Raw genomic sequence first — 14415 nt, 5'->3', positions numbered from 1 at the left:
CTTTCTCTGCCAGCAACTGTAAAGCCCGGACAGGTAGGCGAGCACTGGCTGGCACTCACTGTAGCGGTGCATCCGTACCCAAAGCAAACCTCCACTAGAGGAACAGCTTTTGATACACTCGAATGATTCAAGGATTTGAAGAAGTCTATCGACTTAAAGGCTCCCCCAGATCTAAGCGACAGCGACAAAAAAACGTCGCGATTTCGCAGCGATTCGCGTCGTGTCAGTCAAGATGGTTCCATAGAAGAGTGCTTGCAGCGACACAACAACGAAATCGTGTCGCTGTCGCCGTAAAAAGTCGCGTAGTTTTGGGGGAGCCTTATTTAAATCGGGTTGAGATTCGTAGCGTTGCCTTGTGAAACCAAAACATGTTTTCGCGGCAACCTGGAATCGAACCAAGGACCTTGCGATCGATAGGCCCGTGCGTTTTCAATACACTCAGGCAAATGGACTATCGAAATACATTGGATGCACTTATAAAAATTCGCCACAATAAATCGGGTTGAAATTCATAGCTTTGCCTTATGAAACCAAACATTGGCAACAAAAAATGTTTCTCGCAGCAACCTGGAATCGAACCAAGGCCCTTGCGATCGTTAGGTCTGTGCGTACACCACGCGCCTACCGACGCCTGGATGTGAGTTGATGCTAAAACGAAACATAAAGCGTTCGTATGTCAAAATGCAAAATGTATGCATTTCGATAGTCTAGTTCACAGGTCCGTACGTACCGGACCTACTGGGCAGGCTGAGTATCGACATCCCAAGTAGAGCGGTCAAGTACAGTTTGCTGCTAATTACCAAAGTAATCTTGACAGCTGATCCAGTATGAGCGAACTGCCACTATTTTCCTTGCGGAATAATCAAATTACTCTTGTGGATGTTGCAAATTAAATTAATTGGCAGTAAAATACTAAGCCCAGGGATTGGCTTCTGAAAATCTCAATCTTTCGGGGCCAATGGGTCGACCTTGCTCAGTATGTTTGATTTTCGTAATCCAATGCTGTTCCACTATTCCAAAGATGAGAGCAAATCAATACAGTGTAACTGATTTTAAGCGTGATTGGCGAATCGAACGCCTCACATCCCCATCGCAGTTTGGGTACGAGAGAAAGAGAGTGAGCACCGCCGCCATTTGCTTGCGTGCACCGAGAAAAATTTGCGGCTCGAAAATTTGGCCCTGAGCTCCTGACACTCAAATTGAAACCGGTAAATTACTTCCGCCGCTGTTACTACACGTCGAGCATTTCCGTTGGAGTGAACGCGTCTTCATTATCAAAATTTTTTGTGCTCATTCTTTTGATTTATTTCGCACATGGGATTTTGCGAATGCCTCTTCTTCTTCTCATTTTTCTTGGCCGGCTTCTCACTTTATTTTTTTATGTGACCATTTTGCTCACATGGCTTGTTGGGAAGTTGAACCCAGACACCTTCAGCATGGGTTTGCTTTGTAGCCACCGACTTTACCACTACACTAAGGAAGGCCTTGACTGCTATTTATCAACATTATGCTCTTCAAGTGCGTCTTACTGCCGAGTTTCAGATAATTTGGCCGATGCCAAACTCCAGATGCCAAAATAAATCAGTGTTTCATTAAATTGATGTTTCTCTAAAGTAATTAAATCTAGGGTGAATTAAAAAAATAAAACAAACCCACACATGTAGCAGCATCTACCTTACCTATTCAATTTGTAATCGATTAGTTAACTAATGAGAGATTAGAAACTCTTAAAATGCTGTTCCCAAGGAAATCTGGATTTATTGTGGTATGAATATTCAACAACTTAGGATTTTTTTTTGCATCCAATATGTTTGAGTGCAAAAACTTTCGGCAAGATTATTTTAGGCTAGTAAACTTTTCTTTCAAACTCTTGAGTCAAAAAGTTAGAGCCAAGCTCAAAAAATCAAACAAACATTGTTTGGTACTACATTGCTAATTATTGAGAAAAGTGAAACCTTTTTAAGAAGTTAGTACCGTAAAATGGGGTGTTAAGGACTCGTGGGGTTTTAAGGGATTGAACTTCTCCATCAAGTTTGAAAAGTCACAAAAACGTCGGAAGTCGATATATCTTGCTTGCTTTGTTCGGAGGATTGTGAGCTGCATTATGTGATCGGGGATATCTATTAATATTAGGTATTGTGGAGTCTAGATATTGAAAACGATTCAAACCATTTTTGAAAGAATTTTATTGGCAAAAAAGATTTAACTACAAAACAATGAAACAATATTAACAAAAATATGTGAGTAACCCAGAACATAAGTATATTTAATTGAGATCACAACGCAGACAAAAGCTTTTGAAAATGTTATCTAGATTTCGCCTTTTAATATTTCTTATGGAAAAAGTTTCTTTTTGAAAGTTAGCGGGGTGTTAGGGGATTATCTTTTCTACTACTTTTTCCAAGTTACAAAACTCGTTCGATTTATGCCGATATATGTTCCATTATACTTTAGGCTTGTTCCGTGAAGTAAAGCTGCATTGTAAAGGTTAAGGGGACTATTTTGTTTGTTACTGAATATTACTAAAATGTCTAGCCCTGAAAATATGGGATTTTTTTTTTTTTTTTTTTTTTTTTTTTTCTCAGAGGCACCCGAGTTGCGCGAAGAGTGAAACCAAATCTACCTATCGAACTGTCAAACTGTCTACCTATCGAGCAGACCAGCAAAACAAATAGGGGCTATTTTCGAAGACGAAGGAGAACAATCATTCAAAGAAGCAAATGCAAATATATAGGTTATGATCCTGTTGCATTTAAGTATCAAAACCAATTCAAGACAAATTCAATATCGAGTTAGGGAGAGTTAACTGTACCGTCAAGCTACCATTCACCGTGCATTTAAGAAAAATTTGCACTTCAAAAAAATATAAAACTATTCCAAATAATTTGAAGCGTACTAGAATACCACTACGTAGCGGGCAATTATATAATAATTCAGGGAAAAATCTAAAACTAGTGATGCATAACAAAAAATTAGTCAAAAATTATGTTTGAAAATGTCATGTTAAGGTCGCCTCGTACCGTTCTATGTGTCACCATTTACCGTGCGTATAGTTTTCGTCATGATTTGATTTTGTATCTTGAAGAAACGTTGTTAATGGAGCAACTATGTTGCTAGTAGTGTGCGCATTCATTTTTAAGAGTATTCAAATCTTCATTTACAATAAAAACTATACAAAGTTTAAAAATTGGCTAAATTATTATTTTTTAATTAAAATCGTTATAGGAGGTTTGACTGTATTGTCCAAACCATTCCATATTCACTTAAATTCTAAATATGAAGTAGTTTAATGACGACATAACAATAAATCTAATATTATCGCATAATTTCATGCCTTTTACACTATACACGGTAATAGGATCCATATATATTGAAAAGGATCCATTCACCGTGCATTTGGGTTTCGACTGAAACACAATAAAAATTCTAATTTGCATTAAATCTCATTGCTCATACGATGAAATACATCTTACTAATAATATCCACAGTGAAAACTTGTTGAAATTTTGAAAAATTTCATACTCTATCGTTAAAATAAAAAATGTGATTTTTTGGCGTTTCTACTAAGATTGTTGCAATATCTCGTTATCAAACAGAATTCACATGATTTTGTCTACATAAACTAGGTTTTTCAAAATTATTTGTGGCAAAAACTACTTCGTTTCATCAGTTTTATCTTATTTTGCTGACCAAAGAATGATTTGTGAAAATTGTATGAATATTCTGTAGGAATTTGTATATGTGCACGGTGAATGGAGGCCGCACGGTGACTGGTGACTTAACGGTATATAGGTTATGATCCTGTTGCATTTAAGTCTCAAAAACAATTCAAGACAATTTTACGAAGTATTGACAGTTTCCAGATTAATAACTATGAAAGATTTAGCAGTTAAAAGAAAACGGTTTGCGTTTGCAGGAGTTCCAAGTTCGATAATATTGATGTATTATCTGATTGAGGTTGAGCATAACTTATGAAAATGAATGAAAGCATCAAAGTTATTGATCAAAAAGATTATGTTTTGTTGTTGGCAAAATATGGTTTCATTTGCGAAAGTCAAATTCCTTTACAACCCTGTTTTGCAGTTACGTCAAAAATCACACATTTTCATGATTATCTCAGAAATCTGCCATAGGATCCTCATAATTGTGTTTGGCACGCGACGAGAGAATCCAGTACTGACCCGATTTTGTCAGCCAATTTCAGATTTGTCAAAAAATTGGTATCGTCATGTTTTACCACGTACCCTCTTTAAAAGTCCATGTAACCATGTCGAAATTTGAAAAACGGGAACAAAATAAAATGACCCGATTTGGTCAGCCTAAAATTCATCGAGGGGCTGACAAAATCGGGTCCTTACTGTAGTAGGGCTGTCCTTTGTTTAATTATTGACATACTAGAAGTTGCTTGAAAACACCCCATTTTACGGTAGACATTTCATCATCCACTTTCAATACATTACATACAATACAAACTGATTTGTTCAAAGTCATAAATGCTTGTTGTGGTTTGTAGATTCGAAGCTTGGAAATGTTCGTTCAAAACGATTTTCCCGGTGACCTTCTCAAATTCCCGGTTTTTCCCGTCGGTGGATTCAAATTCCCGTCTCTCACCCGGTTCGGTGATTCGTTTTCCCTTCGTTTCGTTTCGGGTGCGCGAACACAATTCCAGTGCTTGTAAATATTGATTGCAACCGCATCCAGTGAGCGGGACATTTCTCATAAGGTACAGTGTGGAACATGATGAAATATTTGTTCGTCCATCGCATTGTGGAACCGAGCGAGGCAAACTAAGAAGTTCCTAACGCAATCCTAATGGAATTTGATGAGTGGTAATAGGTAATAGGGAGTGGTACGACGAGCGTTCCGTACCTGACACTGAAGTCCGGAGTTGAGATGCATGCACGTGAGATTGGTATGGAAAGATGCACGCACTGGATTTCACCGGCGTGGCATCATAGCGGTTGTTGTTTTCGAACCGACCGAAGTACAACAAGTAAGTAACAACAGTAGTGCCACCCCGGGAAATGACAGTGCTGACTAGACTAGACTATGTATGTATATATATTGGCATTTTATGGTGTCTTCCAATCGGAGACGAGAATTTTCTCCCCAAGCCACGCCACCGCCGGACTGCAAAAGCGTGTAGTGCTTGTCCCATTAGATTACCCTTGCTTTTAGTGTGTGAACATTTGTCATATCAACTCCTTGATGAGTGTGTTTGGTGGCCCTGAAAAGGGCCGTTTGAAGAGCGAAACTTTGGAATGCGATTTAACCTCCGAAACCGTACAGGGTGCGTCCCTGACGCTTCAGAGCGTAGACAACATCCATAGCGGTAACGGTTTTACGCTTGGCGTGTTCAGTGTAGGTAACGGCATCACGGATGACGTTTTCCAGGAACACCTTCAACACACCACGAGTTTCCTCGTAGATAAGTCCGGAGATACGCTTGACTCCTCCACGACGAGCCAGACGACGGATTGCGGGCTTGGTGATACCCTGGATGTTATCACGCAAAACCTTGCGATGACGCTTGGCGCCTCCTTTTCCGAGTCCTTTGCCTCCCTTGCCACGGCCGGTCATTTTGGATGAATTTGGTTCTGTGTTCGACGACGGTAGTACTGGAACTGATGGCTGCGCCAATTTTTGCATTTTGCATTAAATTCATGTTTATTTTCCATTGTGTTTTACAAAAATTATTTTTACAAATTAAGAGTTTGACCTTCAGGTCCTTCAGCTTTGATTTTGGTTGATTTTTGTTCTCGTTGTGGAATAGATTTGGTTTTACCCTAGTGTAATTAATCGGCCTTTAAGGCTCTGGTAGTTTTAAGAAAAGAAAAGAAAATTTGATAACCTAACTACTACTATTTACACTACAAAAAATTTGATAACCTAGGGGGGAACGAGGTCCCGGATGACCTGCTGGCCAGATTGGTGGCAACGAGCCCTGAATTTTTCAATCGAGTCACCAAAGCGCTCCTCTAAAGTTTTGATCTCGGCCAGACGGTGGACCTCGGTTGTCCTCGTTCTCGGAGGACTGTTGAGGATCATCCGGAGGAACTTATTTTGGGTCCTCTGGAGCCTCAGATGGTGGGTTTTAGCGCAACTCTCCCAGATTGGTACGCCATATTCAATTACTGGAAGAATGACCTGTTTGTAAACAGCAAGCTTGTTCTTCAAAGACAGAGTTGACTTCCGGTTGATGAGTGGGTAAAGTGCTTTTAGCAAGATATTGCTTTTGATGACCGTTTTGTCAACCTGCTGTCTGAAGAGAAGCTTGCTGTCTAACGTTAGCCCAAGGTAGTCGGCTGCATCAGACCATTCCACCGTTGATCCACCGAGGGTGATTTTACAATCCTCAGCCGGAACAAGTCTGGGGGATTTGGAATAGGGGAAGAGGATGACCTGGGTCTTCGCTGCGTTGATACAGATCTTCCAGCTGTTCAAATAATCTGACAAAACGTTCAGGCCTCTCTGGAGTCGAGATGTTAGTGCTCTCGTGAATCTGCCGCTGTAGACGACTGATGTGTCGTCAGCGAACAGTGACAGAGAGCCGCCTTCAGGGAGCTGAGGCATGTCCGAGGTGAACAGGTTGTATAGTAGGGGACCTAAAATACTGCCCTGTGGAACACCTGCGGGGATGTTGTGATGATCTGAGTTGACTCCATTAAGGGAAACCCTGAACGTCCTGTTAAACAGATAATGTTTGATGATTTTCACCAAATAGGTGGGAAGATTGTATCGGTGCAGCTTGTACACCAGGCCGTCATGCCAGACGTTGTCGAATGCTTTTTCAACGTCAAGCAACGCCATGGCGGAGGATTTGGCAAGGGACTTGTTCCGCCTGAGGATGTTGGTTACTCGAGTCAGTTGGTGCACGGTTGAACGACCGCGTCGAAAGCCAAACTGTTCCTCGAGCAAGATGTTGTTTTGATCGGCTGCCGAAAGCAGCCGTCTGTTGATCGCTTTTTCAAAAAGCTTTGATAACCCTGAGAGAAGGCTGATGGGTCGATAGCTTTTGGGGGAGGAAGGATCCTTCCCAGGTTTCTTAATGGGGATGACTTTTGCTGACTTCCACGACGAGGGGAAGTAGCTAAGTCGGAGGCACTGATTGAAAATCAGTGCCAGATGTTGGTAGAACTGGAGACTCAATTGCTTGAGCTCCAAGTTCAGGATGTTGTCGAAACCTGGGGCCTTCATGTTTTTGGATGTTTTGAGATAGGCCAGCAACTCGTCGGCAGTGATCTCCAACTCCTCCGAGAAGTCGTTGGGAGATTGGTGTAGGTTAGCTGCGTGTTCGGAAACAGCAGCTTCGTGTGGGCTAGGAATGTCTAGCCCTAGATTGTGGGAGCTGACGAAATGCCGACCTATCTCAGCAGCCTTCTCCGCAGGGGTTATCAAGCGATCCTTAGAGTCGGTGTTGTCTAATGGGATCAACGGTGGAATAGGTCTGGGTTTGGATTTTAAAAGTTTGGTCATCTTCCAGAATGGCCTAGCACAATCTGGGAGAGAGCGGATCTTGTTGGAAAAATCATCGTTCCTGAGGTCCACCATTCTGGCCTTGATTATTTTGGATATGCGATTGACTTCGCTTTTCAACGCAGGCAGACCAGAGCGTTGGTACTGCCTGCGTTTGGTGTTCCTTAAACGAATGAGATCTTTGGTAACACGATCGATAAAAAGGGGGTTGCTCACCTGACCAGATGCTGGTACATGCTGTTCTCGGGCCACGGAGATGGCCTCTTCGACGCTCTGCAGGTGCCGGTCGATGTCTTCAGCGGACGCCAGGGGAGCCTCGTACTGGATGTTAGCGTCGACACACCGCTGGAATTGGCCCCAGTCGACACGATGGTAGTTGCGCCGGGTGACCCGATGCCGGTTGACCAGGGAACCAACTTCTGCCACCACCGGGTAGTGGTCCGAGCTCAGGTCCTGGTGAACGACCGGTTGGGAGATGTTGTCGGCCATGTTGGTCAGGAAGATATCAATGGTCGCATGGGCCCCGGACCGGCTCAGGCGGGTGGGTGAATCCGGGCTCAGGATGGTGTAGTGGCCTTCCTCCAGGTCCTGTTGTAGGATGAGGCCGTTCCTATTTCGCCGGGGGTTTCCCCAGATCTCGTGCCTTGCATTCAGATCGCCAGCCAGGATGAACTGCCCCTGCCGCCGTGTCAGTTTGACGATGTCTTGCTTTAGGGCCGCCGATGTTCCGTCGTTGATGTTGGTTTGCTTCGGGCAGTACGCCGCGATGATCGTGATTGGGCCGATGGAGGTTTCCACCCGAACACCTACGGCCTCGATGACTTTTAGTTGGAAGCTCGGCAGCAGGGTGCAGTTTACGTTCCTCCGCAGAGCAACCGCAACGCCTCCACCTTCGGATCCGCACCGGTCAAGCCGCACGAGCCGGAAGTCGGGGATGAAGATGTTAACTTCCGGCTTGAGGTGCGTCTCCGTTATCACTGCTATGTCGATGCCTTCCTGGTCCAGGAAGGCGGACAACTCTCGATTTTTGCTCCGGAGGGAGCAAGCGTTCCAGTTGAGGATCTTGGTGGTGGCCTCACGGGCCATATTTGGATAAGAACGCAAATACCACCGAGTTGGCGGCGTCGATCTGTTCCGACTTGGAACGGCAGGCTCGTAGCCGTTGGAAAAGGTTCCTTGTGTATTCCAACATTTGCTCCGGCGTGTACAGGGAGCCGTCGTCGTCGGAGGGAGGAGGAGTGCCGGAAGCACTGGGTCCAGGATTCCCCCATCCAGGAGGGGGCGCATTCCGGACCGATGGAGCAGCGGCGGCGGCCGCGAGGCGTTGCTGAACGGAGGGGGCCGACTGGCGGGATGCCTGCCGGTGGGTTGGTTGAAGCGGTGGCAGATTGGGCACTTGGTAGCGGGGCGTCGGGAAGTGCTCCTCAGTCAGCGGTGGGGGTGGTTGGCGCTGGCGTTGCCGTCCCAGCTTCTTGGCGGACGCTTGCTGGCGGATTGCCAGAAACTCCGCACGTTTGGGGCAGTTGCGGCTGCTGCCCTCGTGGTTTGCACCGCAGTTGGCGCACTTCGATTCGGTGCCCTCCATCGGCTGGCAGGTCGAAGTGGCGTGCGCACCGGCACATTTGCCACAGCGGGGCTTCATATGGCAATTCCTGGTCCCGTGGCCGAACGCGAGGCAGTTGCCACACTGCGTCACGTCTCGTTTTTTCGGGCGGTAGCGCTCCCATTCCACCACGATGTGGAAGAGCGCTCTCACTCTTGTCAGGCCCGCCATGGTGGTAGACCCCTTCTCCAAATGGGCCAGGTAGAGCTGGTCCCGGTGTCGTCCTCCTTGTGCTCGCCGGATGGGGAACACACTCGTCGGCTTGAGTCCAGCCGCCTTCATTTCATCGATGATGGCCTCCGGGGTGAACTCCGGCAGCCCTCGGACGAGTACTTTGAACGGCTTGCTACCGGGGGCATCGTGGGTGTAGAATTCCACCCCTTTTGCCTTCAGCAGCTTGCCGGCCTTGTCGTAATCGGCGCCGGAGGCGCACATGATCTTAGTGCCGGTATGGCACAGCTTGAACAGCGGCCGGATGTTGTTGGCCGCTAGCTCGGATCGCAGCGCCGAGAGGTCCTTCGACGCCGTGAAGAGGGGGGGAACCTTCGCGCCCGGGGGGGCTTGGTCCACAGGCAGGGAGGCAAACTTGTTATTTGCCAGCAACCTGCTGTATGCCGCCGGGTTGGCATCTTCATTCCTGGCTCGTTTTGGCGCGCTGGTCTGCCCGCTGTCGGCCAGCGGGGCGGGGATCGAGGCGGAGTCCGCCTTTTGCTTCCGATTGCGACCCATCGCTATGGGCCGCGGTTGCTCTGCTTCGACTAGCAGAGATGCTTTCTGGCTAGCCACCCCTAGGAGGTAGGTTAGCGCCGGAGAGCAGTCGCGGGAGCGGGAAATCGCGAAAAGAGAGTGCACTTCGCACACGCACGGAAGAGAATTCGAACTTGTGTCTCGCAACTCAAAAAGACACGCAACCGTTCACAACGGCAGTTCGATTCGGAATCGGCTGCGCCAAACACTAGCGGCCACTTTTATACCCACTCGAGGGTTGAGTTCTTCTTTCCTCTCTTGCTTTTTCTATTCTTCCGTGGCTTCCGATTGGTTGCCTGCATCGATATGAGCATATAAAAGAGGACTGCCTGGTTTTTTGACCCTCATTCTGTCGCTGCGTTTCAACTGATCCGTTTGGATTGAAAGCAAATTAATCATCATCTAACACAATGGCCCGTACCAAGCAGACTGCTCGTAAGTCTACTGGAGGAAAAGCTCCTCGCAAGCAGCTGGCTACCAAAGCCGCTCGCAAGAGCGCCCCAGCCACCGGAGGTGTCAAGAAGCCTCACCGTTATCGGCCAGGAACCGTTGCTCTGCGTGAAATCCGTCGCTACCAAAAGTCGACTGAGCTGCTGATCCGCAAGCTGCCATTCCAGCGTCTGGTTCGTGAGATCGCCCAGGACTTCAAGACCGATCTGCGCTTCCAGAGCTCGGCTGTCATGGCCCTGCAGGAAGCGAGCGAGGCCTATCTGGTCGGTCTTTTCGAAGATACCAACCTTTGCGCCATCCACGCCAAGCGTGTCACCATTATGCCCAAGGACATCCAGCTGGCTCGCCGTATCCGTGGAGAACGCGCTTAAATTCGGTCTGCATTATAGTTGCCATTCTCAACAAAACGGCCCTTTTCAGGGCCACTAGAGCATTCCCTAAAAGAGTTGTGTGAGCAATTTTCCCTTCAGTGTACCTAAAACTGTTTGTTCCCCTGGGGGAACGATTACTTCCTAAAGCCCCTTGACCTTCCTCCTACCACCGAACGATCATACTCTCAACACTGATGAGGGAGGTACGTCAACCAACCGACAACTCGAGTTGTCCCTTCATGCTTCGCTTTGCACACACTTTTGAATGTGCATCTCCAGCGCGGACTTCATTCTCTGGTACCGGCCGTATGTTTCCCCTTCTTCTTATGCTCTTTTCCGGATTCAGAAGCTTTCCCAGCTCGCCTCCCCTTGTTGCTACAAACTAGACAACTCGAACATCCAACATTGAAAGTTTGACCGTATGATTGAAACGTAATCTTTGGCTTGTTTACTTTGAAACACACCCCTATGATAGTTATAATTGATAATTGTGGGGTTTGGAAATTGATTGATTCCTTTAATATTAGGAGCTCCTGATATAGCCTTTCCTCGAATAAATAATATAAGTTTTTTAAATACTACCTGCTTCATCAACTCTTCTATTGTCAAGCAGTAGATAGTAGAAAATGGGGCAGGAACTGGATGAACAGTTTACCCTCCTCTCTCTTCAGGAACAGCTCACGCAGGGCTGGCTGTTTCAATGTTTTATGTTTCTGTTTCGGCAAATTGAACTCCAAAAATCGAAAGTTCGAGGTATCCCGAACAGAACATTTAAGAAGCCCAAACGTTTCCCCCCGCGGAATCTAGGAATTGATTCAGAAATGGTCATAATATGGCCGATATCTCTTCATCGATCCTCTCTGTGGCTAAATTAGATAAATCTGCAATATTTCAACAACAACTCTCTAGCGGTGGACTGGATATTGTCGTCCTGAAAAGGACGGTTTTTGGTTTGATGCACGCAGTGTAACTTATGCCTTCTTTTCGGTTTTCTTCGGCAGCAAGACAGCCTGAATGTTGGGCAGAACACCACCTTGGGCGATGGTAACACCGGACAGCAGCTTGTTCAATTCTTCGTCGTTGCGGATGGCCAACTGCAGATGACGGGGAATGATTCTGGTCTTCTTGTTGTCACGGGCAGCGTTTCCTGCCAATTCGAGCACTTCAGCGGCCAGATATTCCATAACGGCAGCCAAGTAGACTGGAGCGCCGGCACCGACACGCTCGGCATAGTTGCCCTTCCGGAGCAGACGGTGAATACGACCGACTGGGAACTGCAATCCAGCGCGGTTGGAACGGGACTTGCCTTTCCCTTAACTTTGCCTCCTTTGCCGCGGCCAGACATTTTGTGGTTGAGTTTGAGTGGACTTGAGAAACAAACGTTCACGAAGCGTACGTAAGCGGTACTGATGGTGATTTCACCGGATGAGGGTATCTTTTATACATGCGTAGCCCTGCGCTGCACTCATACTAGGATGGTGCGAACGAAATGGATGAAGTAGCAAACGAAGCGAAGGGGCGGAACAGCGCTCACCATTCTACGGGTATAAAAGAGAACCGACTGGTTCGGTCGGGCATCAGTTTTCAGTTTTCGTTTGGAATCTAAAACAACGTTAGCAGCACGATGGCACCGAAAACCAGCGGAAAGGCCGCGAAGAAATCCGGCAAGGCCCAGAAGAACATTGTCAAGGGCGATAAGAAGAAGAAGAAGCAGCGCAGGAAGGAAAGCTACGCCATCTACATCTACAAGGTGTTGAAGCAAGTTCACCCCGACACTGGCGTTTCGTCGAAAGCCATGAGCATCATGAACAGCTTCGTCAACGACATCTTTGAGCGTATTGCCGCCGAAGCCTCCCGCCTGGCCCACTACAACAAGCGTTCGACGATCACATCCCGCGAAATCCAAACCGCCGTCCGGCTTCTGCTCCCGGGAGAGTTGGCCAAGCACGCCGTTTCGGAAGGCACCAAGGCCGTCACCAAGTACACCAGCTCCAAGTAAATGACGACCGACACTGCGTTCAATCACACCAAACCAAAAGGCCCTTTTCAGGGCCACTATTTCAATCCCGAAAAAGAGTTGATTTTGAAAATCTGACACTAGACTGTTTTATCACACTATTGAACCGACTGAGGTAGTGTCACGGCGGTGACTTCATACGTGACAACACCCCCCTCTCTGATCAGTTTGAATTTATCCAATTCATTTTATTTATTCGATGTTATCAGTTTCAGTATTGATTAATTATAACGATTACAGTTGCAGAGATTTGGATCCCCATTCAGCTGCGTAATAAATAATAGGAATTTCATTGTTAAGCAGTATAGGGAAACATCTGTTCACAAAAAAAACCCTAGATCTAAGTTTTTCCATCCGTTTGAATTTAAAACAAGAAGATCCACTTCGTACGTTCAACATTTCTGCTGATTGCAAAAAATGTTGTACCTTAACCACACTCCATTCACTAGCAGAACGTTTAAAGTTCAATATTTATGCTGATTGCCATGTTGCACCTTAACAACTTCATTTTTGCTATCGGTTGTGCTGCATGTTAGTAGTTTAGACAATTTTGACATCATAGGACTAGCTAGCTAGGCAGGCATGATGACAAGTTCGTGGTTCGTTCGTTCTTCTTCTCAACGTATTGGAAAGAAGCTCATTATGTTTTCTAGCGTCCCATTACAAACGATCTCGTAAGAGCATCCCAGCAGTTCAGGCTATCATAATAACGTTTATCGAACAACAGTTGATGCAAATGTTATCGATCGGATAATCTCGATAATGCCATCAATCGGTTCCCATTGATGGGGCCCATTCACATAGTTCATGGGTGGGTGGTGTGTCTTCGAGATGTAACGGGTCAAACGAAATTGGGAAAACATTCTTATACACAATGGGTGGTGGGCGCGTTGCAAATGGTCATTGTTGGCGTTATGAAATTTGCGAATGATGGTGACATGACACGTTGTGTGGTTGCCATTCGGCTTCCTGGCTCGGGTGTTGCTCAGTACTAGCACGGACAGACACGTTGAACAGCCCCTGAGGGCACTGTACACAAAAATATATCTCGATCGGGGGGTGTAGGGTGCAGTTTCTACACCGGGAACACGTGCCGTGGGCATGTTAGGGACTTCCGAGAACAATTTGTCGCGAATTTCAGCGCGACATGTCCGGTTACTACTGCCGCCAGAAGAGATTGTATGGAATGTTCATTCGATGCAACTGCAGCTAGCAAAACCGATGCCTATTTCGGCAGATTTCGCACTAGCTCATTTGCAGATTCCACCGCAGGGAGGGTGCTTGCTTCTTGAAGTAAAACATTCTCAGATAAACTAGATCCATAGTAGCACGTGCACTGTCCTTTTCCAATGCAGTTGCCGCCGATGGCTGAGGCAATGCCAGCAATTTGCACACATTCGACCAACCAACAGTGCACAGGTGGAAGGTGATTAGTGTTTGGTACATTGTTTTCCGGACAAAATGGCACAAACTTGTGTGACTGACGTCATAGTCGAGCCCAAGTTTTCGGTATGTTTGATGAAAAACATCAAATTAACATTGTTCAAAGTTTACTAAAACCAAACGCGTAACATCGCTCGTCGGCACTGGGAATGACTTTGTTTGAGGCTCATTAGGGGCCATTAGACACCGGCATACTGGCTATACCCGCATGTCACCGCAAAGAGCAACCATTCATGTTGCCAAATTCACCACCGCCGTGCAGGGTGGTATTGTTTCAATAGTTACTATTGATTGTTTTATCGAGCAAA

The 14415-nt window shown here is 46.2% G+C and overlaps 4 protein-coding genes across 4 annotated transcripts; 2 read left to right on the top strand and 2 right to left on the bottom strand.

The window, feature by feature from the left end:
• Positions 1-5221: 5221 nt before the first annotated feature.
• Positions 5222-5631, bottom strand: LOC5579077 (histone H4). Its single transcript, XM_001657219.2, has one exon. It carries the CDS (start codon positions 5578-5580, stop codon positions 5269-5271), a length of 312 nt encoding a protein of 103 aa, XP_001657269.1. The 5' UTR covers positions 5581-5631; the 3' UTR covers positions 5222-5268.
• A 4416-nt stretch (positions 5632-10047) lies between these two features.
• Positions 10048-10704, top strand: LOC5579067 (histone H3). Its single transcript, XM_001657218.2, has one exon. It carries the CDS (start codon positions 10237-10239, stop codon positions 10645-10647), a length of 411 nt encoding a protein of 136 aa, XP_001657268.1. The 5' UTR covers positions 10048-10236; the 3' UTR covers positions 10648-10704.
• Positions 10705-11570: 866 nt separating this feature from the next.
• Positions 11571-12184, bottom strand: LOC110681408 (histone H2A, sperm-like). The gene is made up of 3 exons (XM_021857150.1): positions 12119-12184; positions 12029-12053; positions 11571-11959 (listed from the first exon to the last, which is right to left on the bottom strand). The coding sequence occupies exons 1-3, from the start codon at positions 12182-12184 to the stop codon at positions 11619-11621; spliced, it is 432 nt and encodes a 143-aa protein (XP_021712842.1). The 3' UTR covers positions 11571-11618.
• A 51-nt stretch (positions 12185-12235) lies between these two features.
• LOC5579069 (histone H2B) lies at positions 12236-12698 on the top strand. The gene has a single exon (XM_001657216.2). It carries the CDS (start codon positions 12272-12274, stop codon positions 12644-12646), a length of 375 nt encoding a protein of 124 aa, XP_001657266.1. The 5' UTR covers positions 12236-12271; the 3' UTR covers positions 12647-12698.
• Positions 12699-14415: the final 1717 nt, after the last annotated feature.

This window comes from Aedes aegypti, unplaced genomic scaffold, assembly GCF_002204515.2.
Source record: "Aedes aegypti strain LVP_AGWG unplaced genomic scaffold, AaegL5.0 Primary Assembly AGWG_AaegL5_hic_scaff_812_PBJ_arrow, whole genome shotgun sequence".
NCBI lineage: Eukaryota > Metazoa > Arthropoda > Insecta > Diptera > Culicidae > Aedes > Aedes aegypti.
The sequence above is the reverse complement of the archived record's forward strand: the minus strand, read 5'-3'. Positions and strand labels throughout refer to the sequence as shown.